The 24,340-nt window shown below is 37.7% G+C and overlaps 1 protein-coding gene across 1 annotated transcript; it reads right to left on the bottom strand.

Moving 5' to 3' along the window:
* Nucleotides 1–12,925: 12,925 nt before the first annotated feature.
* Nucleotides 12,926–23,916, bottom strand: LOC140448171 (uncharacterized). Its single transcript, XM_072541278.1, has 2 exons — nt 23,702–23,916; nt 12,926–16,914 (listed from the first exon to the last, which is right to left on the bottom strand). The coding sequence occupies exons 1-2, from the start codon at nt 23,913–23,915 to the stop codon at nt 16,001–16,003; spliced, it is 1,128 nt and encodes a 375-aa protein (XP_072397379.1). The 5' UTR covers nt 23,916; the 3' UTR covers nt 12,926–16,000.
* Between the last annotated feature and the right edge of the window lie 424 nt (nt 23,917–24,340).

Consider the following 24,340-nt stretch of genomic DNA (forward strand, 5'->3'; position numbering starts at 1 on the left):
ATTCACCTCGATAACAACACCAACTTACACTAGTCTCTTATTACAAACACCCTTTTCAATCCCTATCCGAAGTATTGCTTGATTATGTCTCTAGCCTGAATACGGCCATCATACTACATCACAGTGTCAGACGGTAGCCATAGGCCAACCTGAGTTGTAAGTTCTGACCGCTTGGGATGCCGACGCAGCCTAAATGGCGCACAATCATAGCAGACAAGAAAAGAAGGTGTGATCGACGCGTGCGCCCAGCGATAGGCGCTGAATGTAAGCAGTAGCCGAAATCTGTGGGCCGCCATGTGTATCCCACCAGAAGATAGGAAAGATCTTAATATTTACCAGGTTAGTGCTTTATTTTTTTTCTGACATCTCTAACGTTAACAGTGTAGGCTCAGTGGGTGGTTCCGTAAGAAAGGCCACCTATGAAAGCCGTTGCTGGTGCTGTTAGCCTCCAGTTAAGGGTTTAGACCTACCAGTCCTGCCTAATATTATAATTTTTTCCGGGAAAAGTACACCTTACACCCTACTCGTAGGCTGTACACTGCGATAGGAGTACACTACGAGGGACAGCTAGCGTAATCAATTAGTTGAGTATAGTCCGGCAAACCGCCATCTTGTATATTGCACAAGGTACAAGAAAACCGGTATCTTCATTATCCTCTCCAATAGGCGATAATTATGACCCGCTCGACCCGTTCTACGAGGTTAACCAACTCTATTCCGGCTGAACCACCTGACTCCCGCACATTAATATACTAAACCCTACTACCACTCTTGACAACTCAGGCCTTCCACCTCTACCCACGAATAGCACAGACAGGCAACATTTCACCTATACCACCCCACAATGTCCACATATTACCACCCAATATCATCCACACTGTCAATAATTCACCCATACCCACCCTACACATCCCTGAAGATACCACCACACCTATTATGAATACCAATACTGATTCCTTTATTTCCGACCTTATCACCACCCTTCCAGTAGACCAGATAGACCGGTTGATCGCTGCTTTGCATCTGTCCCGTGCGTCTATCTCCCCTCTCCCTACTTCACCCTCCACGACCACCCTAGCATCTGCCCTACAACCTACAGCAACCACACAAACCACCCAAATTCAACCTACACCGACAGTACATACCAACCCACCACCTAGCACACACACAACACTGTTATCGTATGCATTATCGGTGGTGGTCTCCTTTTCGGTGCTTTTACGCATCCTCGATAATTGGCTGTGTTCACCGTTGCAGTTAGCACATTTTGGACTGGTTTCGCTGTCTATGTCGCACTCACTGCTAATGTGATTTTTGCCGCACTTCACATACTTAGCTCCACAATGGCACGCCTTAGAGCTGTGATAATAGCCTTGGCAGTTATAACACTGAATGGTTTCTCTCGTATTTTTAATTTCATCTTCTACATGAATTTTCATGTAGCAGATGACTTTCTTGCCCGACAGGTCAGAGGAGTACTTTGCGATGGTCTCTCTCCTGTCTGGCAATATATTCATCAGCAGAGTGGTCGTGAATTGAATCCACAACCTGACGTCTGCTGTGAGGGTCGCAGGAGGAATCCTGCGCTCAGCGATTAGAGGTTTGACCTCTTGGTGCGAGGAAGGTGTCTCCTGCCGTTTGGGGCATCGTGGTGACCAAGCCGGATGTGTACCTTTGCAATTTGGGCACTTAGGATTTTTAATTAGTGAGCAATCAGAGCTTTTGTGCTCACCACTACCGCAGTTAGGGCAAGTCGCCTGCCTTTTTTGGCACTCTGAAATCTCGTGGCCGCTCTGACAGCATCTGCTGCAGTATTTGGGGGCCGGGCGGATGATGCTGGGGTTGTGAGGAGCCATGCAGGGCCTGATTAACCCATCTATGCAGATGCCATTGATCAAGGCATCTGTGTAGTACTCCTCAGAATCGAGGAATAGTCGGACTAGTCTGGTGGGTTTGTTAAATCTTTTGGATATAATCCTATGGAGAGATTTGAATGGGAAATCCATTTCACTCAGGCTGATTGCTAAGTCCTCGGTGGAAATGGTCGGGTCGACATCAGTGACGACACGGTGGAAAGGTGACTGCTTCTCAGTGGTGGGTTTGCTAGAACGTTGCCGTGAGTTTTTAGGCTCGATGATTATGGCTGGATCGCCAGTTCGGTTTTGTAATGTCTTGGACATATCTCGAGTATTTAACGTCTTTGACGTCTCGAGATATGCCAGATGGTCTTTGGGGACAAACTTCAAGTTGATCATTACACCCTTGAAAAGTTCTTGGGTGTTGACCAACTGAAAGAGTTTGCGCTGAGTGTCGTATGCTGTGGGAATATTGAAGACCTTGTAGGTGAAACGCTGCGGCTGTTTCACCTGGTCTTCCGAACTGGCGGTTTTGGCTGAGGCAGCTGGTGCCTCGATAGTTTTTGGGGGCTGTTTGGCACGTGAGGTCGAAGGAACCTCATCATTTGCGGCGACTGTGACCCTTTTTGCTGAAGTAGCGGTGGCTGGAGCGGCTGTTTGATGTGGATGGCTTGATGGCGGAGGTTTTGGTAGCCTTGGTGGCTACATTGGAGGATGTTGATTTTGATGCTGGTTTGGAGGCTTTAGATCTCCTGGTTCTCTTCGACCTGGAGCGAGTCCTGGGTCTTGGAGTAGGAGGAGTGGCTGGTGTTTCGGTGTTGTCGGAGTCTGAGTTCTCCTCTACGATAGTAGGTAGAGGAGCAATGTCCTCGTAGTTACCATTGGAGTCCTCGTCATCCGTAGCACGAAAATTGGAGTTCAATAGAGGGTTGATGATGTTTAAATCTCTGATGATTTTAGAAGCTGCATCCGGGTACCTTGTAAAGGCCTCCTCGATGAGCGAAGACAATCTAGTGAGAAAGTCACTAGTTGTTTCGGGGGATGGTTCCAAGGAAGGCATGCTTGGCTGTGGAGGGGAAGGCATCTCTGAGGTGATGGTATCTCCACCTCAGGTGCCAAGAATCTCCGTGGGCCAGGCCTGTTTGTGGGTACAAAGTTTGTTGAGGAGCGGATTTTTTGTCCGCGATTCCTACTGGTCGACGGCGGACTCACCGTCAACACGAGAGAACCTCGTTGGAGTAAGAAGTCCTGCTCCTCGTAGGAATCGCTGCAGTGCTGTGCTCGCTAAGCACTTACGTTACCTTCGCGAGCTAACTAGGTACGCCTCCGAGGGACGTCCAAATAAGCGGTATCATCGCTTTAAGAGGACCACTACCCACGAAGACGCACCGTGACGTACTCCCGTAAACGTACCTTTCTGTATTCGAACCCTCCTGGTGTAGAGTGATTTTCTTGGTTTACTATTTATATTCGTTCACCCTATTACTGATTGGATATTCGCTGCACTTACTGGTTTTATTCCTATTACTGTTAGGAATCGAGTTTCCTACCCACGTTCACACTGTGCGAGCCGGTATGCTGCCAGTGACCCTTTGGCTGTGAACGTCTTGAGTGGAATCCAGAGAGACTTTTAATTTTTGATTCATCTTCTTCTCTTATGGTTACCAAAAACACTGGAAGTGGCTTCTTATCTTCATTCTTTGAAATCATGTTTATTACTCGGGTTGCTTCTACTCCCTGTCTTTGTAATTCTTCTTTTATAATTGTGGGGTCTGTGGTGGCAGCCAGCCCTCGCACTATTACCCTTTTCATTTTGTCGCCGTCTATTGGATAGGCGACAAATTCTACCTTCGGCTCGTGCTTTTCAAGTAGTTTTACCATTGCTAGGTAGTCTTCTCTTGTCTTCGTTTGGATGACAATTGTCCTTCCAGATCGGGCGAATTTGTTTACTAAAATTATTTTACTTTCAGCGGCCTTTTGGAGGATTCGCTGATGTTCGCTTACTGTTTTTAAAATGATGGCCGGTGGTTTCGGCGCTACTTTTGTTGCTTTTTCGGGTGTTTTTCCATTAATTGATAAGTCGGTAACTTTGCTCGTGCTTGGCTGCATTTACTTTTCTTTATCTTGTCTCTTTTCTTGGATCAGTTTGATGTTACTGTTCATTTCTTTTTCTTTTCTTTTCTGGATTATCTCCGTCTGTTTTTCGGCGACGCTGGTGCTTGCCACTTCCTTGGTTCTAGGCCTTTTACATTTGGGTGATTGCCAATCACTCTCTTGTACGGCATATTTTTGCCATTCGGCATCAATGGTATCCATGTCATTGTCGTGCTCCTCGGCTTCGCGATTAATAACGGTTTTAGTGGTTGTTTTTGATTTGTCTTCAGATTTTTCCTTTCCGGTTCCTTTTCGGGTTCCTTCGTTTCCTTTTTGGACTTCGATTCCGTTTTTTTTTCGCCGGAATCTCGGTCTTTTTCGGTTTTTCTGTTTTCTGAGATTGTTTTTCTTTTTCTGTAGCTTCATTCCTGTCTATTAAAGACAGGATTTTATTCGTGAGGCGCCTATTGTCGGCGTCTTTTTCCTGAATCATTTTCTGTACGTCCTTAATTTGTCCCTGCATTTCTTCCTGGGTTTTCCGGAAGTACCGGTGCTGAACGTCTATGATTTTGTGTAGTTTCTCTATGGCCTGAAGCATTTCTGTCTTCTCCATACGGTCTAAATCTTCTTTTTTGAGTTTCTTTAGCTCCTCCATTTCATTATCTGAGTCGTCAAAAAGTGATCTTTTCTTTTTAGTGTCCTCTTCGTCTCCTTCTTCCATGTTGTCCAGTTGTTGCTGGTATACATATTGTTCACGTTCTGGGTTTACATCCGCGATAATTTCGGTTACTTCGTTGTCTAATATAGTATAGTAGTTATAGGTATCAATCTGGGGGATGGACGACAAGGGATTGTCGCTGACTTCGTCTTCAAGTTCCGACACCTGCGTGTCGGGACTGCCTTGGGAGGTAGAGTTCGACATGGTAGCCTTACGGCGGTGAACTAATTGTTCAAACAAATTAGAGGGTATGTCTACTTTAGAGACTCTGTTTTTTTTTTCGTCCTTGCTGGCCGCTGCCAGCTCGGATTCTGGGTGCCGTCCCAGGAGCCTACTCGGTAGTTCACTCCCTGTGTTGACAGGGAGGGTTCCGCTTGCGGTTCTCTTTACCACAGGGGCAGGGGGCTGTTGCTGCTCGACTTGATTGCTACTAGACCAAGCCTCGCAGTGTCATCCCTTACGGACCCACTGTGGTTAACCCGAAATATTTTCAGAAATCTTCGCTATTACCGGTATCCGTGAAGGCGCCAATAAATTCAACGACTCCAACGGTTTTACTGATAATAACGGTTCATTCAGTTGCTTCTTTGTTTAGAAACAAAGGACTATTCACTTTCAGTGCTTACATTCACTGGGTGCTGTTAAGCACCATGAATGCCCTATTGTTTCTTATCTCACACGTTATCGCACACTACCTCGCTGTTGCACGTCTCACCCGAACACTGATTAATGATCTGATCACTGATATGAGCTTACAAATTCTCCTCCCTTGACACACACACATTAACACACGAGGTGATCAACCCTACCCCTAGGAGCATGTGTATACCAATATAAGAGAGGGATCCACATGCTCGATGATCAAACCGGTCACACCTCGCTAGTCGAGTTGGTACCTATCTGACCCCCAGGCTTTTCCTCCACCCCTCCTCAACGTGTTAATAACGTGAGGAGGCTTATGATCTTAGAATTTACTAAGGTACTTTGGGTAATGAAGTACCTTCCGTTTTTAATAATTGTGGTTATGCCACCTTACTGTAGGGGTAGCCTAAATGTCGGCTTTTCTCCCTATTTGCTTTACTTATTTCTTTATGTTATCTTAACGTCGGGACTGGAGTCCCTAAAATTTTTTTTCGTGTGTTCTGATCAGAGAGTCCCCAGTCGTGACTAGCGGCTCTCTGATCAGAAGTGTTTTGTGTGTGCTCGTTCGCTCAGCCGACGATTTGACAAAAACGGATTTTTGTTCTCCTCGTCGGCTGAGCGCTCGATAGGATGTTCCGGCCATCAAGCTCATGCCTGCCGCACATGGTCTCAATGCTCGGAGTTCGCGATTTATTGTGCCTGAAGGGCCTGTGCCTATTGGCTATGACTATATTTTTGTTACTTATCATTTTTAAAATTCGTAACTGTATGAAATTGACATACAGTTTTTTTTCAACATTTTTATTTTTTTCAAATATTTTTTCCTCGGTTTATTAATTATCTCCGTTCTATATGGCGGTTAGCCACAGAATCAGATGATATAATTCCCGGTATCGCGGGTTATGCTAATTTCCGTCGTTGTTAGTTCGTGAGCTTTTTCCCGGTTTTTAACGATGGTGTTAAGAAAGGTGCGTTTTTTAATTTTTTATTGGCGTGGCTTTGTTAGCCAGTGAGCATTTTGTTGTTTTATTGTCTACCTATGCTAACCTAACTATGGAGTGTGCATTCCCAAGTGTATAACGCTCTCACACACTCCGTGTATATACCTATATCTAACTTAATTCTAATCTACCTGCTATGTGTGGGTGTGTTTGAGGTGTGCATTCGCGGGTGTATAGTGCCTGCACACACCTCGGTGTATATTGTACTTAAGAACTAGATTTTTTTTTTGTTTCTCACTGTCTACCTATTTCTTTCAGTTTACTCTGTGGCTATCTCTTTTCTTCATGTTTATTAATTCCTATATCCTATGAGCTGTTGCATTGGCCGTTTATGTACCAGTCTGTGGTTTATATCGTAGTTAGTCAACTCTCTTAATTTTGTATTTGGATGGTTTCTGGCTTCGTTAAAGATCTTATGGGCTCTTTCGTCCATGATTCTTAATATTCTTTTCTCTCCTGAGTCCCTGTAGAGGTATCTTAGCGGTACGTAGCTTGGTAGGTTCAAAGCTTCTCTTATTATCCAATTTTGTGTTGTTTGGATTTTCTTTCTGTTGGATTTGCATGTATGTCCCCAGGCGGCAGATGCATAAGTTAAGGAGGGTAGTATTATGCTGTTAGCTACTCTCATTTTTGTTTTAAAGCGAAGTTTGCTCTTTCTGCCTATTAGCGGTGAGAGTTGACTTCTTAGTGCTTTTGCTTTGTAGACAGTTTGTTTGACATGGTTTGTAAAGTTGAGTTTACTGTCTAGTGTGACTCCGAGGTATTTAGCCTCGTTCGTCCATTCTACAGGGGTGTTTCCTATCGTGATCTCCCTGTCTGGTCTCTTTTTTCTGTGTTTGTACATAACGGCTTGTGTCTTGTCGGGGTTTAGTGCAATTTTCCACTTTATACACCATCTTTGGAATCTATTCAGAGCACTTTGCAGGTGGTTTGCAGCCAGGTTTGGATCTCTGCTACTGGCTGCTATGGCTGTATCGTCCGCGTACAGACTAACCAGTGTTCTGGGGTCTGTCGGAGTGTCAGCAGTGTAGATAGTGTACAGGTAAGGCGACAGCACCGCCCCCTGGGGCACACCCGCCTCCAGAGTCCCGAGCTCAGATAGTGTTGGTCCTATCTTAACTCTGAACCTTCTGTTGGCCAGGTATGACGCAAGAAGACATGTCATCGCCTCACTGTAACCTAGGTTACTCATTTTATAGAGTAGACCCAGATGCCATACCCTATCGAACGCTTTACTCACGTCGAGGAACGCAGTTGCTGTGTACAACTTTTTGTTGAAGCCTTTAGTGATGTGTTCTGTTAGTCTCAGTACCTGAAGTTCGCATGAGTGTTCGGATCTGAATCCGAACTGAGATTCTGGTATAGATCCCAAAGCTAGAGATTCATCATTGAGTCTTTTTAGAATGACTCTCTCTGCGATTTTACTTACTGATGAGAGTAAGCTTATCGGTCTGTAGTTTTGTGGAAAAGTGCCGTCTTTTCCCGGTTTAGCAATCATCATTACGTGGGCTTCCTTCCATCTGTCCGGGAAGTATCGCAGTTTTAGTATGCCATTCACGATATTAGTGATGTATACTACTGCTTTCGTCGGTAGATTCTTGAGGGCCTTGTTGGTAATGTTATCCGGTCCTGGTGCTTTTTTCGCATTTGTCATTTTGATCAGATTTTTGATTTCTTCGGGGGACGTGTGGACTAGTCCTATTCTTCCTTTTCTCTTTTTTAATCTCCTAGCGTAGTTTTCGACTTGGATGGTAAAGTCGATGTCTTCGTGCGGGTGTTCGTTGTTTTGACATGCCTTTTCCAATTCGTCTTTTAGTACTTCGGCTTTGTCATCTTCTGTGTAGACGATTCCATTTTCTCCGTGTAGCGGTGGAATCGGTTTTTTATCTTTTCGTAGGACTTTTGACAGTTTCCAGAAACCGGATTTATTTGGATTTAGCTCTTGAATATAGTTATCCCAGCTTTCGTTTCTGTGATTTTGCAGTTGCCTCTTGACTTCTCTGTCTAGCACGTTTGCAATCCTCTTGTCTTCTTGATTTCTTGTTCGGTAGGCTCTACGTCTTTTTCTGTTTTTTTCTTTGATCAGGTCCTTTAGTTCGGTACTAATGTCCCTGAATCTTCCGCTTATCGTGTTAACTACAATTTCTTTTGAGCTGGCATCGATGGCTTTTTTAATTGTGTTTTCTAATTTTACCACACTATCCTCTAGTTCGGCAATGTTGTTTATAGTGGGTATTGCACCGATGTTTTCGCTCACTATTCTTCTGTAGTTTGGCCAGTTTACTGTGCTTCTCTTGTGGGGCTGCAATTGATTGATATCAATAGCGCCTAGGGTCAGGACGATTAGGTTATGAGTGGAATCGCCTTCATTTAATGAGTGTATTTCATATTGTTGACCCACGTTGTGTAGGATTGCAATATCGAGATGAGTTGGTTCTGCTACTCCGTTGTAGCATGTTGGATCCGTTGGTCCGACTGCATAAGTGTTGTTCTTTGTCTCGAGATAGGCACAGAGCCGTCTGCCATTCGGATTTGTCCTTCTGTCGTACCAGTTCGGTGATCTCGCATTTAAGTCTCCTATGATTATCGTGGGTTCTTCTGAATTCAGGATTTTGTTGAGGTCCTTGTCTAGGATCGGTTCATTAGGCCTAACGTATGTTGAGACGATTTTTAGTGTCTCGTTTCCAGCGATTAGTCGTACTATTGTGGCTTCCATTGTGACCAAACCATCAGGTGTAGGTATGTTTTGGTGCTCTATTCCTTTTTTGACCATAATGGCTGTTCCCCCCGAGTTCGCTCGGTGATCTGTCCTGTAGATATCATAGCCTGGGAATTTTGTTTTCTTCCTCTCCACCAATTTGGTTTCTTGTAGCGCTATGATATCTAATTCTAATAGATTTGCGATTTCGTCCAGAAGATTTATTTTTGTGTATAATCCACCTGAGTTCCAAGACTCAATGCGTAGATCTCCCGATTGGTGTACTAACATTGCTTACCGAAGGAGCTTATTACTGTCATTACTTGTGTTAACTGCTCCAGCATTGTGGAGAAGTGTGCCATTGTGGCGTTGATGTCGTTGTTAAAGTTTGCGATGAGTGCTGCAGCTTCTGTAACTGCAGTTGTGGATTCGCTTTCTTTTTGGTTCTTTGTTGCTTGCGCGTAGCTGACTCCGTTACTTGTGGGTTTGCTGTTTATAGGTTTACTTTTTTGTTGTGTCCTGACTGGCATTCTTCTTTTCGGTGCCTTTGTGCATCCGCGGTAGTTGGCGGTGTGTTCACCGTTGCAATTTGCGCATTTAGGAGTGAATTCACCTTCCATATCGCACTCGCTGCTGATGTGATTTTTTCCACACTTGACACACTTAGCTCCACAATGGCACGCCTTGGAGCTATGATAGTAACCTTGGCAGTTGTAGCACTGCATGGTTTCTCTGGTGTTCTTGATCTCATCCTCTACATGGATTTTCATGTAGCAGATATTAGTTAAGGATTTAATTTTTTGATCATCTTCCTCACGGATGGTGACCAAGAACATAGGTAATGGCTTTTTGTCTTCCTTCTTGGAGATGATGTTTATCACCCTTGTAGCTTCTATGCCTTGTCCTTGTAGTTCATTTTGTATAATTTTTGGGTCAGTAGTGGCGGCCAGCCCTCTGACTACTACTCTTTTCATTCTGTCGCCATCTATTGGGTAGGCGACGAATTCTAATTTTGGTTCATGATTTTCTAGGATCTTAACCATTCCTAAGTAATCTTCACGTGCTTTTGTTTGTATAACGATCGTCCTTCCCGATCTGGCAAACTTATTCACGGAGCTGATTTTCTTCTCAGCGGCTTTTTGAAAAACTCGCTGGTGTTCATTAACAGACTTCAAAATAATGGCCGGTGGTTTTGGCGCAGGTTTTGTAGTCTTTTCTGTATTTACTTGTTCGGTGTTTTGTATTTTACTGGTGCCTGGCTGCATCCTTTTTTCTTTGTCTTGGCGTTTCTCATGGATTTGTTTAATGTTGGTATCCATTTTCTATTCCTTTCTTCTTTTTACTATTTCAGTCTGTTGTTCAGCTGCGCTGACAATTGTCCTTGGTCGTTTGCATTTGGGCGATTGCCAGTCACTTTCTTGAACCGCATGCTTTTGCCATTCATCCTGTTTGGTAGTGTCCATTTCGTTGTTTTCTTCCGGTTCGTGGTTTTTAACCTTCTTTATTTCAGTTTTTTGTTTTTCTTCGGTTTTTTCTTTTCAGTTTCCTTAGTGGGTTGTTTAGTTACTTTGCTTGTCTTGGATTCCGTTTTTTTCACCGGGATCTCCGTCTTCTTTGATTTTTCTATATTCTTCACGGTTTCGACCTTTTCATTTTTTCCTCTTGTTTCAAGAAGGGCCATTATTTTGTCTGTTAGGCGTCTATTGTCAGCGTCTTTTTCTTTTATTGTTTTTTGCAGTTCCTTAATTTGGGCTTGCAGCTCCTCTTGTGTTTTCCTGTAACACTTGTGCTGCACTTCTATAATCCTGTTGAGTCTCTCAATGGCTTGGAACAAATCCGTCTTCTCCATTGTTTCCAGGTCTGCTTTTTTCAGTCTTTTCATTTCGTCGGAGTCTTCGTCCGAATCGTCAGGGAGGGCTCTTTTCTTCTGAGTACCATCGTCCATGATGTCCTCTAATGATTGTGCGTATTGTTCTCGCGGTTTACTAATTTCAGATCTTAGTTCTGATAGTTCTTTATCTAGCATTTCGTATGTTTCGGATACTACGACCTCAGGGGTGGGCGACAGGGGATTGTCGCTAACTTCTTCTTCTTGTTCCGACACGTACGTGTCGGGACTGTCTGGGGGGGAGTTTACTCGAGCCATGTAGCCTTACGGCGGTGAACAATAGTTCGAACGAAAGATGTGTATCTTACTTTGAAGACTCTGTTTTTTTCGTCCGTGCTGGCCGCTGCCAGTCCGGATTCTGGGTGCCGTCCCAGGAGCCTACTCGGAAGTTCACTCCCTGTGTTGACAGGGAGGGTTCCACTTGCAGTTCTCTATACCACAGGGGCAGGGGGCTGTTGCTGCTCGACTTGAATTGCTACTATTCCAAGCCTCGCAGTGTCATCCCTTACGGACCCACTGTGGTTAACCCGTGTATTTTTCAGAAATTACCGCTATTACCGGTATCCGTGGAGGCACCAACAAATTCAACGGTCTCCAACGGTTTACTGATAACAACGGCTCATTCCCTGTTCTTCTTTGTTCGAAAAACAAAGGACAATCACTATCTGTGCTTACATACACAGGGTGCTGATAAGCACCATGAAAGTCCTATTGTTCTCTTATCACTGCTTGACTGACGTCACGATCGCTCTGGAGCACGTCCGCACTGTTTGGTTACTAGAACCAAACTCAAACTTAGACTCTCCTTCCTTGACTTGAAATCGTGCAAATATTTATAGACAAATTTCAAGCCAAGCAACCAATGGGAAAATTTGGTAGGCGGGGCGATGCGCATCAAGTGTGCTGTATTGGTCGATAGACTAGGGCACCTGATGACATTATTGTGAACCGTTTTTGAGTTTTATTATTTATTTATATTATTTTTTTAACCAGAAAACCCAGTTAAAGGAGTTAAATGCTGACCTAAGACTTAAAATAAAATTTTACAAGAACTAATAAATCAGAGGATAATCTTAGCAGATGAACAACAGTGTTTTCGTAGTGGAAAATAGTGTACAGATGCAATATTTGTCTTAAAGGAATTTACTGAGATATCACTAGAATATAATAGATCAGCATTTCTGTATCTGATTGACTTAAAGAAATCGTTTGACAGAGTAAGACTAAAAGATGTAATCCGTCATCTGTATAATAGAGCGATTCTCCTAAATATTATAAAAACTATCGAAAACATCTACCAAAATAACAAAATGGAAGGACAACTTACAGAACCTATAGAAATAGGCAGCGAAATAAAACAGGGTGACTCATTGAGTCCTATACTCTTCAATTTAATCATGGATGAAATCATTAAAAGCGTTAACAGACGACGCAATTTTGATCGAGGCTTCTCAGAACATCTCTCAGCAAAAACACGGCAAGTTTTGGATACTATTCTGTTACACTCACCGTAAATTATAACTAAATTTAAAACGACATCATTTATATATCCTAAATGACCCATTATTTTGTCAAGAAAATTAGGCAAATTATTATTATAACTGTCACCCAACAGCATATAAGAAAGTTACTATTAAACATTAACAATAACTGATATTTGTCAGAATATTCCATAGGCTACTTGGTAAATAAATTTTTTGTGACAAAGATGTATAAATTTAATTTATTTGAAAAATTCAAGTGATAAGTATAGGGAATACTAATACAGATCTATACTGAGAAACGTATTCTTTTAAAATAATGAATCGCATACATGGTGTCCCACTTAAAAAAGGCGAAAATTTATGATGCCGTTTTTGTGCCAATTTTGACAGCACCCTATATAATGAAAAAGGCAGCTTTACACTGCAAACGATAAAGCTGTATAAGTTCCTAACTACTTTAAACTTTTATTCAAATTAGATTAGGAGTATATTGAACTTTATATACATGGTATAAGTGTAATTTTCATATAAAAACCATTATAACTCAAAAACGGTTCAAACTAGGTATAAAAAAGTGTTGACAAAAAATGTTTAGAATAACATGAATATTTCTAAAATTAAAAAATAAACAGGGTGTCCCGTTAAAAAACGAAGTTATAAGAAACTAGAAGAAAATATTTTCTATAAACAGTTCACTCTTCAAAACCCCTTCATTCCAATTTTCATAATTCAGTTACCTTTAGTTCTCGAGATATTTCTAATTGGCCGTTTATCTGTTATACCCTGTATATAAAAATACATTTTTGGTTTGTAAAAGTTCATTTTAATGAATTTTTATTAAATTTAGAATATCACATTTGGGTTATGCTTTTTCCCTTATTTTAACTTACATTTAGATTTTAATTCAATTTAACTTCTTCCAACTTTACTTACAACAATAAAACTGAAACATATGGTTATTCTTAACTACATAAGTAACGTGATCCAAAGAAATTAATTATTATAACGTATGTACAAATGCTCCAATTTCCTGATCACAAATTTGTATCGGAATACGACCTGCTATACAGAGTGGGATGACCGACTTAATGACTTATATTTAATTAATATCTTTATCGAATATTTACATTTTCTTTCAACCTAAGAGTTACTACACTCATTTGCGTGTGCATCTGTGATTACCTGGAGATAACTGAAAAATACCACCATAAGACTCAAAGGTAAACTGCATAATGCGACAATGGTTAATGTATATGCACCGACGGAAGAGGCTGATGAAGACGAGGTTAAACGATTCTATGGAGAACTTCCGGAAGTATCCAAAGACACGATGCTGTTATAAGCTGGGGAAAGAAGAAACTTTCGTAAGCATATTTGGGAAACATACTTTGCATAATGAAACCAGTCAAAATTGACTTGGGGTTGCACAATTTGCAACAGCAAATAATTATGTAGTTGTCAGCACTAACTTCCAGAGCAAAGATATTCATAAAGAAACATGGAAAATACCAGGAACCAATGAAGCCAATCAAATTGACCACATCCTCATCTCAAAAAGATGGGCAACAGACATATCTAATGTCAGAAGGTATCGCGGAGCGAACTCTGACTCAGATCACTATCTTGTGGTGACAAAATTGCGGGAGAAAATCCAACAATCCAAAAAAGTCCAACAAAGACACAAGAATATCAAAATACTCTCCAAATAAAACTCAACGGAATGAAAGAGGAAGAATGGAGGCAATTAAAAACAATAATAATCGAATCTGCAGAGGAAACTGTCGAAAAAGTCAAAAGGCAAAGAAATACGGAATGGTATGATGATGAATGCAGAACCATAATAAAATAAAAAAGGCAAGCTAGGCTTAACTAACTTCAAAGAAACACAAGAAATAGAATTGAAATTTATAACGAAAAGAGAATCCAAGCGACTAGAATATGCAGAAGAAAAAAAAGAGAGGCTGTGAGAAAAGTAGAGTAGTACAAGTACAAGAAATCCTACAACATAACAACAGACACGAGAGCAGAAAATTCTATAAAAGAATAAAAAAAAGCACAGTCATTTAAACCAAAATTGACAATATGCAAAGACAAGAGCGGAGAACTACTAACAGAGAAACAAAAAATGATAATGAGATGGAAAGAATACTTTGAGGAAAACCTAAATCCAGACAATGCAAATGATCAAAACGAGACAATATATTTTACAATGGAGGAGCACATTGAGAGTCCGAGCTATGAAGAAGTAGTTCAAATAATAAAGAAACTAAAAAACAGTAAAGCGCCAGGAACGGGCAGAGTTTCGGAAGAATTGTTGAAATATGGAGGACCTGAACTCTGGGGAAGAATCGATTACCTGATAAAGTTGGTATGGACCAAGGAGCAAATGCCGGAGGAATGGGCAGTTGGTCTTATACAGCCAATATATAAAAAAGGAAATAAGAGGGAATGCCAGAATTACAGACCTCTTGCTAAATGTAATATACAAAATCGTTTCTGCCATTATCTACACTATATTGTCAGAATACTCCGAAAATATAATTGGTGATTATCAAAATGGATTCAGACCAAATAGAGCCACTACATAGCAATACACACAAAAAAATAGCAATAGACAACTATACTATTGAACGTGTGAATGCCTCAAAAAAATTCTGTAAGTAGCGAAATTAATGTACGTATTTCCAGTGGCAATCGTACATACTATGCTAATAAAAGATTGATGATATCGAAATTATTAGACAAAAGAACCAAAATGACTATCTACAGAACTTTGATTAGACCCGCAGTAACTTGGTTGTGAAACCTAGGTAATGACGAAAAAAGAGGAAGCCCAACTCAGGACATTCGAGAGAAAGATACTGATAAAAGGATATGGCCCGGTGCCATACGAAGAGCAAGAGGAAGACGGCACATGGAGAATCGGGAGAAACGACGAGGTTAATAAACTGAATCAAGGGTATGACATTGTAAGATGTGTGAAAAGTCAAAGACTATCATGGCTGGGACATGTTCAGCGACAAGAAGATACAAAAACAACAAAAAAGGTGTTACAGTGGAAGCCGGTAGGAAGGCGGAAAAAAGGAAGGCCCACGACGAGATGGTTGGATATCGTAGAAGACGACCTGAAAACCATGAATATAAGACAATGGAGGAGGAGGGCCCAAGAAAGATCTGAATGGAAGGACATAGCCAGACAGGCAAAGACCCATCTAGGGTTATGATGCCAAAAGAAGAACTGAAAAAATAAAAAATAAAAGGCACACACGCACACATTCACTATCATATATCTAATTTGTTTGTCAAACGTTTGTTGCGACGTCGAAATATGATGGAAATAAATTACTTGAACAGTTTGTTAATCGGTTAAACATTTGACGGAAAACACTAATAGTAATGGTGAACAAAACCCCAAAAGAAGAAGTTTGTTTTGTTCTTCTCTAAAAAATGAACAATTGAAAGTGATTTATTATTACTCTCTTTCATTACCAAATAAAGTTTATACAATTTGATTAAGGATGTCACAGACAGCTAAAAGTTGGGGTATGATAGAGCTTATACTGACATTTTTGGCACATAAGTTATAGTCTCTTTAAATAAACTACAATACAGTCTACTTTCATACAATTTTATGGCAACTGAGTACTCTGTTATTTAGTACCTCCTTAAATTTGGGCAATAGATACAGCAATAATGCACATCTTAGAGTATTGCAACTGTAATGAAGCATGGTTAGACTCATGTTATTAGAAATGTTTAGATGATTATTATACAGAGACGATACATTGAAACGTTCAGTTATGTCGCTGTAAAATCCTTGTGAGTTTATCTGCCAAAAATGGATAAGACTCCTTTGAAAAGATGTGGCTAAATACAGGATCGTAAGGCATATACAAAATATAAGTAATACTCTCAGTTCACCAAAATCTTTGGTCAGTATTTGTTTAACATCTTTAAGAGAAGTTTTTGATAGTTTTAAAATTAAAAAAATTAGCGAAAATAATAATAAAGGTATCGGCAATAACACTCTAAAAACTAACAGTAATACTTGGAACATCTGAATGTAATAACTGCCCAACAATGCACACACCACGTAATTCTCTTTTACTTTCACAGATGATGATAATGTATAACTCGGTATGCTTAACGAGATACAAAAGAACCATATTAAAATGCTTGGTATTACCACAGAAATGTCTACTTTCCTCCTTCTGTAATCTATACTAATGGCTCTGGTATTTTCCCTTTTCGTTACTAAGCATTCATTTGATTCATCATCGCATGACACTAGAGGATTTTTGGTTCGTTTCGATTCATGTTTAAAAAGATTCCATAAGGATATCACATGAAAATTAATACATATGATGATCCACAGTTGGAGAGAATTAATTAAGATTTCAGTACCATTGTACATAGGGCACAGGTTGTGAGAAAATATCCAAGTCTGGTTATTGATGGTTAGAATTTCAATCATGGCCAAAACTGGACTGACTGCGTCCACAGCGGTTAGTTGCAGCAGTAATGAAAATGTACCTAAAAAAGAAATTTAATATTATTTCAGTTGATATCAAAACTTACTTAACATAATCGTAAGCTTAGTTAAACATAAATTTTCCTACAAAACTTTATCGTTTCGTATGGAAGTTTTTTGATATAATTGAAACATTTCTTACACTATCTGTTTATAAAAATATAGCTACAGCCAGTGTCAACTGGAATGCACTTACATACGATGTGGAAGGTATTATTAAATAATAATTATATTGCATATACAATCAACAGATAATTTTTAGAAGAATGGTGATAAGAAATAAAAACCAAACATGGGATCGAAAATGTGGGGAAATGGAATCATGTTTATATTAAAGCAAATCTAAGTATGGAGGACATAAATGTAACAATAATACATACAATTTGTTAATTTGATACCCTTAACGTGTATAATCATTTATTTAATTTTATTTTCCATCAATCTTTTGCCTATCTTATATTTGTTGATTGAAAATATAATTTTTTGCATGATAATTGAGGGGTATAGAAGCAAAACCAGCAATCTCCTAATCTCCATATTTTTCTCAAATTGAGATATTGATGTCATCTATATCTTTGTGTTCACCTCTACAACTTCGCAAAATATTGTGTAGCAAAAAGTTTAATTTTCATTTTACTTAAATAATATCAGATTAGGACGTTTTTCTCATTTGAGGCATATAACATATACATTATAAGCACATGGCAACACTGCCAACGCAATATTTCGTTCTGTGAAACTTAATTGACAGCTAAGTTGAGGCTATCTTCACTGGGACCAAATGTGAAAAACGTCCTCAGATCATAATATTTATTTAAATAAAATTAAAAAATAGGGCAACATTAAGTTGTGGGTAATATTAATTATAATTACATGGCTTAACTTAAATATTTCGTTCTGTGAAAATCACGTACACATAGCCATCTTACAGCTAACTTCTCGGACCCCACAACTTTATGTTGTCCAAAAAATTTATAGATACTAAAACATGTATATTTTTAGATTTTTAATTCAAATATGAGCGATAACAAAAGAAGAAAAAATCGTTTAAACAAAAATTAAAAAAAAGAGTTTCCGTTCATTATAGTTAAAAATCGAAATAATGGCTCGTTGGTTAAATGCACAATCTGCAATAGGGAATTTTCAATTGCAATTTATCGACGTTGTGCCATAACTGCGCACATTGAAACTAAAGCACATAAAACGTCTCATGGCACAGCAGCGTCAACATCCAAACTGACAATATTTTTTAAAGGAAATACTTTGGAACTAATGAAAAAAAAATTGGCAGTTATGGAGGGTACTTTCGTTTTTCACACAACAATCCATAATCAAAGTTTTCGCAGCATTGACTGCACTACTAGATTATTAAAAAAAAATTTGTGACGAAAAATTTTCTTGTGCGCGAACAAAATGTGAGTCTGTCGTAACCAGCGTATTTAATGAATATTGTAAGAAAATGCTATCGGAAAATCTGGATTCTGTATCATATAAAGTGTGTCCGTAAAGTATGGAATAAATTCGATATTTCCTAAATGAAAAGCCTTTTAAAAAAATCTAAAACATGTCGATTATTAAATTTAATGTTCTACATTTAACAATAAAATTTCATTATACAAGGTGATACACATTACAGTGATGACGCCATCGGCTCTTATTTTAAATGTAATACCCTGTATTTTAGGACATTTTTAGATCGATAAAAATGAGCTGATTTCAAAAAAGTATAATACTCGGGTCTAATGGATATAATTTGAAAGATATGCGCTTAGAAAATAAATGATTTATTATCAATTGCAAAAAAAGTAGCTACTTCTAGTTTTTGGTAAACTGTAATTATTTTTAGTTCAATAACAATTAAGTAATTATAACAACTAAGTAGTACAATAATTGTATTTATTCGTGAATGTTCTGTATTATTGCTTAGAATTACTTTTAAGTAGAAATGAATTTGAGTGTAAAGCAAAGAATTAAAATACTCATGGCGAGCGAATATTGAATGGCCAGCGAGGTACTCATGATTATTGGGTATGGATACAAATCGCAAACTCAGATGGAAGTGTGTAATATATTTAATGATAAATATCCAGAAATACCCATCACGCAGTCAACAGTAATTAAGATTGAAAAGAAATTTCGAGAAACTGGTACGGTTGAAAATGTACGCAAATCAGGTCGTCCCTCTGTAAATTATGTTACAACATTAGATGTTATACTTGCTTTTGAAGAAGATACGCACACTTCTGTACGTAAGGTTAGTAGTGATCTCGATGTTTGCAAACAACGGTACACAAAGTACGTAAAAGTAAGTAAAGTAAGTAAAATGCACAATTGTACAGGAATTAAACGAGGATGATCCAGATAAAAGAATACAATTTTGCGAAATAATGATGGATAATAGCCACCGAAACCCTCTCTTGGTTCAAAATATTATTTTTTCTGAATCAAATTAAATGGCAAGGTCAACCGTCAGAATTGCAGATACTGGGTAAAAAAAACTCCAACTGGATGCGGCAACATTATACACAATACCCGCAAAAGGTAAACGTATGGGCTGGCATTGTAAGAAATAAAATCATTGGACCCTACTATTTCTAAGGTAATTTAAACGGGCCAGCATACCTTCAGTTTTTAAGTGGGTAACTCGTACCTACTTTAGTTAATTTATTCCCCAGTACAATTAATCTTGGAGGTTTTGATAAAAGTTTATGGTTTCAACAGGATGGTGCGTGCGCCTCAGCATTATGCTTTAGATGTTCAAAGGTACCCAAACGAAATTTTTTCAGACAGGTGTATTGAAAGACGTGGACATATTGAATGGCCAGCGAGGTCGCCAGACCTCATTCCTTTGAATTATTTTATGAGGGGTCATTTAAAAAATGTTGTTTATAAAACGATACCTGCAAATATTGAAGTCTTAAAAACAAGAATTCGTAAAGAAATAAATAATATTTCTCAAGAAAGCATAAAAACAAGGTTCTACAAGAATTTGGACAACGTTTGGGTTATTGTCAAATACAACAAGGGATACAATTCGAACATTTAAGATTAAGTCATGTATTAATTATTACTAGATTACTTTCAAGTTATTATAATTTATTTATAATTTATTAATATTATAAATCAATAAAAATTAATTTTCTAAGCGCATATCTTTTAAATTATATCCGTAAGACCCCAGTATTATACTTTTTTGGAATCAGCTCATTTTTATCGATATAAAAATGTCCTAAAATACAGGGTGATACATTTAAAAAAAGAGCCGATGACGTCATCACTGTAACGTGTATCACCTTGTATAATGAAATTTTATTGTAAAATGTAGAACATTAAATTTAAAAATCGTCGTGTTTTAGATTTTTTTAAAAAGGTTTTTCATTTAGGAAATATCGAATTTATTCCATACTTTACGGACACACTGTATATCAATTCTTCTATCAGACGCATCGAATCACAATGAAATAAAACTTTATCCAATTTTAATAAGGTATTTCGATATTAAGAACGGTACTCAAAGATTTTAAATTTGGAATCAATCGAAGGGGAATTATCAGACATTTTGTCTAATCACTTATTTCGAGTTATAACAGACAACAATTTGAATAAGAAAATTTTGGCGCTCTCAGCTGATATCACAAATACTAATTTTGGAGGACGCACCCATAAAGGTGTCAATAATGTGTACACAAAATTACAAGATCTTTTTTGGTAGGTTATCTATTTTGGCGCGTTTGTCTAATACAGTAAGCAGGAAATAAATATATGAAATAAATAAATTCGATAAAAGTAGAAACAATATTTTTGCAGGCTTATTAATTTAGAATTATTTGTTTCGGGGCACAAAAAAGTGTGTTAAACCATTGGCGCACCCGGGGGGAGGGGGTTTGGGGGTTAAACCCCCCCCCCCCCCCCAGAGTCCTATTTCGACTCTGTTACTCACACATTTTAAGGACTCAAAATGGAGGTAACATCATAAAAAAAATTCGGTGACCAACCAAACCCCCCCCTACCCCCACCTTAGAGGCAAATTCTAGGTGCGCTACTATGTTAAACCGATATGGTTTAGACACGTAGAGTAAGTTTCCTTCTAATATAAAAATAATTAAGAATATTATAATTGTCGACCATATTAATCTTTACTTTATTAGATTTGCCACTTTTTTATTTAATATTTAACTGGAAACAACACAAAATCTTATCGATGTGCTAGCTTAAAAATGGCAGATATTGTTGATTTTCACAAGAATTTGTATGCCTCACGAAATAAGCAAATCCAGGATGCATTTCTTACTAGATTTTGTAAAGTTACACCTTGTAAAATAAGACGTGTATAAAAAAAATAGATTTCAAGGCGTAATGAAAAATTATGTTATGACGGGTCAATCACCATCGGAAAAAGGAGGAGGGAACCGAATTAGCTTTATGTTTAAAAGTAGAAAAGAGTGGGTGATGAATTTTATTAAAAAATTCAAATGTGTAGAAGCTCACTACATAAGAAGCGCAACAACTATTAGGCGATATCTTCCATCTGAGTTGAATATAAGAAAACTGAAAAGGATGTATAATAACGAGGTAACAGACAATCTTAAAGTTAAAGAATACTATTTTCGAAATATTATTAACAAATGTTTCAACGTGGTGTTTGGAACACCACGAACGGATATATTTATGTTCTACTTGTTTGTCATTTGATGAGCAAATCAAAAGTTGAAATAAATAATGCGCATAAAAAGAAATACCTAAGTATTTATCAACAAAAGCGTTCATAAACTAAGAGCAAAGGCTTTTTATTTACTATTCACTATTACGAGAGACTAAAGGTGATTTAATTACAATAAGCTTTAACTGTCAAAAAAATTAAGTACTGCCAAAGTTCCCGAATCAAAACCCTTACTATAGCCGACAGTTGTATATTTATAATCTTTGCTTTGTACAAGTATCGTCAAAAAATAAACAAGCCAAAGAAAAAACTTTGAAGTATACATGGACCGAAAATGAGTTTCATAAAGGATCCAGTGAGGTAAGTTCCGCTTTATTTCATCAACTTAATGAAACAAATTTGGAAGGCATTAAAACTTTGAGAGTGGTCTCCAACGGATGCGGTGGTCAAAATAAAAATTGCATTATAGTCTCCACATGCGCTAGATGGTGTTTGGATGCCCCACAAAATTTACATTCTATTGAACTTATATACCCAGTCACAGGTCACTCATTTCTTCCTAGCGATCGCGTTTTTAGCTTTTAGCAGAATCGAACAAGTGTTGAAGAAAATAGAAGTTATTACCGGGCCAGAGCAATACAATGAGGTACTCAGGCAATTTGGCAAAGTAATTCGTATGGGAAAAGATTTTGAAGTTGCTAATTAGAAAGAAGAAGCCTATAGGGTGTTAAAAGGCACTGCTTCTTGGCACTTTAAGTTTTCAATTATTCAACGTAATATTTTAACCAAGACTAAAAATGGATTAAACGTTTTGGTACGGGGAGAGCCGCACTATTGAAGCGATATTGGAAAACCAAAAAGTGTTTGTAAGGCTAGAAAAGATATAAGGATGATTAATCCTGATATTATTGAAGTGGAGGCTATTAAAGTTAACCCCTTAAAACTTCGGGAAGTTAATAAACTTCTAACGAAACATTTTGGAGAAGAGTAGAAAAACTTAGAAAATCTTCAGTTTTACCATAATGCATTAAACACTAATAATGGAATGCTAGAAACCATTATTGATTCTGAAGAAAATAAAGGAGACATTAATCATATTGAAGGAGAAGCTGATGCTTGTGATGAAATTTCAGATTTGTTTGTTTAAAACTTTTTTTTTTCCATAAATATTTGTTTTAAGATTTTTTCAATAACAATTTAGTTTCAAGGAAGATGTGTGTTTTTTTGCATTCATATATTGTTTTTTCTGATGCAAAATCGGCAATCTCAAAGTGTTTGAAGCAAAATCAAAAATCTAAATCTAAATTGTTAATTACTTAAAATTTAATGAAATCAATAAGTAAATAAATAAATAATTAAATAAAATAAAAGTAAACATTGTGAATAACTAAAGTCAATGTACAACAAAATATAAATAACAAAAAAATTAAACTTTAATGTTAAAATTTTATTAAACAATTCTATTTCCTGAAAAATTTGTCAAAGTAGAGATTGCTGGTTTTGTTTCTAGACCCCTCAAATGATGTTCCTTCTGATATATTTTTGATAAATATATTTTTTACTATACGGCAAAAACACGTTAAGTAATTAAGATCAATACATTGGACAATACGATACGTATTTTTTGCAAAGTCGAATAACTGTATTAAATTAATTATTTTCTTCAATTGCTACATATAAAAAATAGTCAGTAAACATTACTTCAATCTCCAGTAATTCCTGCTACATCAACTCCTGCCTCTACAAATCAATCTCTTTTAAAAAATACCACAGAAACGATTTTCGCATTGCAGTAATTATTTAAACACTGTAAATATAAATATTAATTCAACGTAGAATAACTAACTATTCCAGTAAATACCCTTTTTTGTTCTGATTTGATTGCCTTTTATCTATACTTCCTCGTCGTGGAGAAAATACAGTTTGTTACTCAGTTAAAATGAAAATTCTACATTTACTCGTGGTTTCCCATGCTCAGAATCTTTGCTTCTACACATTGCATATTATTACAAAATAATTTAACATCCCGAAAATATCTCGGATATAATGAACAAATTGCTATCAGTTTAATAAAATCATAAAATATTAACATAATGTTTAATACTCAAAATTATCTTCTAAATACATACCATTCCTTTTGCATCTCGAGAGCGCTAAAACGTAAATAACATCAGCAATGCTACCGATTAAAATAAAACCAAAGTATAGTCCAAGTACCCAATGCGGTAAAAGATAAGGATCATTTTCAAATCTTTCTATAACACCATCACTGACATTATTTAAACTACTATCATTTAAACTTAAAAAACTTCCTTCGTAAGTAGTGGCATTGTTGTCCTGCATGCCCGGCTCACCCATCTCTTCAAGACAAACTGAACTGGTTTAAAACTTCAAATTGCATCTCTCAAGAAGCGAATAAAACAAAACAGAAAGCAGTGTTAATGTACTTATGGAACTGTTGAAGAAATCCTTAGTAGGAGCGCTTGGATGGCAATTGATATTATTAGAATTTTATAAACTATTAATATGGTAATAGTAGAATAAATATACTTTACGTGTACAAAATTCCTTAAAAGCTGAGGTTATATGCAGTTGCTCTAAAATATAAAATTATTCTAATTAAAATATGACAATGGTATTATATGGCTTCAGTAGAACAAAAATATATAAATATTGTACAAAATAAACATGATATACTTGGTTCGCTATTCCCTGTCCGAACTGTCTAGTTAATTTAGTAATTATTTTTTTGCGAAGTTAGTTACTTT

This window comes from Diabrotica undecimpunctata, chromosome 8, assembly GCF_040954645.1.
Source record: "Diabrotica undecimpunctata isolate CICGRU chromosome 8, icDiaUnde3, whole genome shotgun sequence".
Lineage (NCBI taxonomy): Eukaryota > Metazoa > Arthropoda > Insecta > Coleoptera > Chrysomelidae > Diabrotica > Diabrotica undecimpunctata.

Coding starts and splice junctions, on each gene's coding strand:
- LOC140448171 (XM_072541278.1), bottom strand. CDS start 23,915: ATGCAGGACAACAATGCCACTACTTACGAAGGAAGTTTTTTAAGTTTA. Junction 16,915..23,701: donor CTCGAGATGCAAAAGGAATG/GTATGTATTTAG, acceptor TTTCTTTTTTAG/GTACATTTTCATTACTGCTG.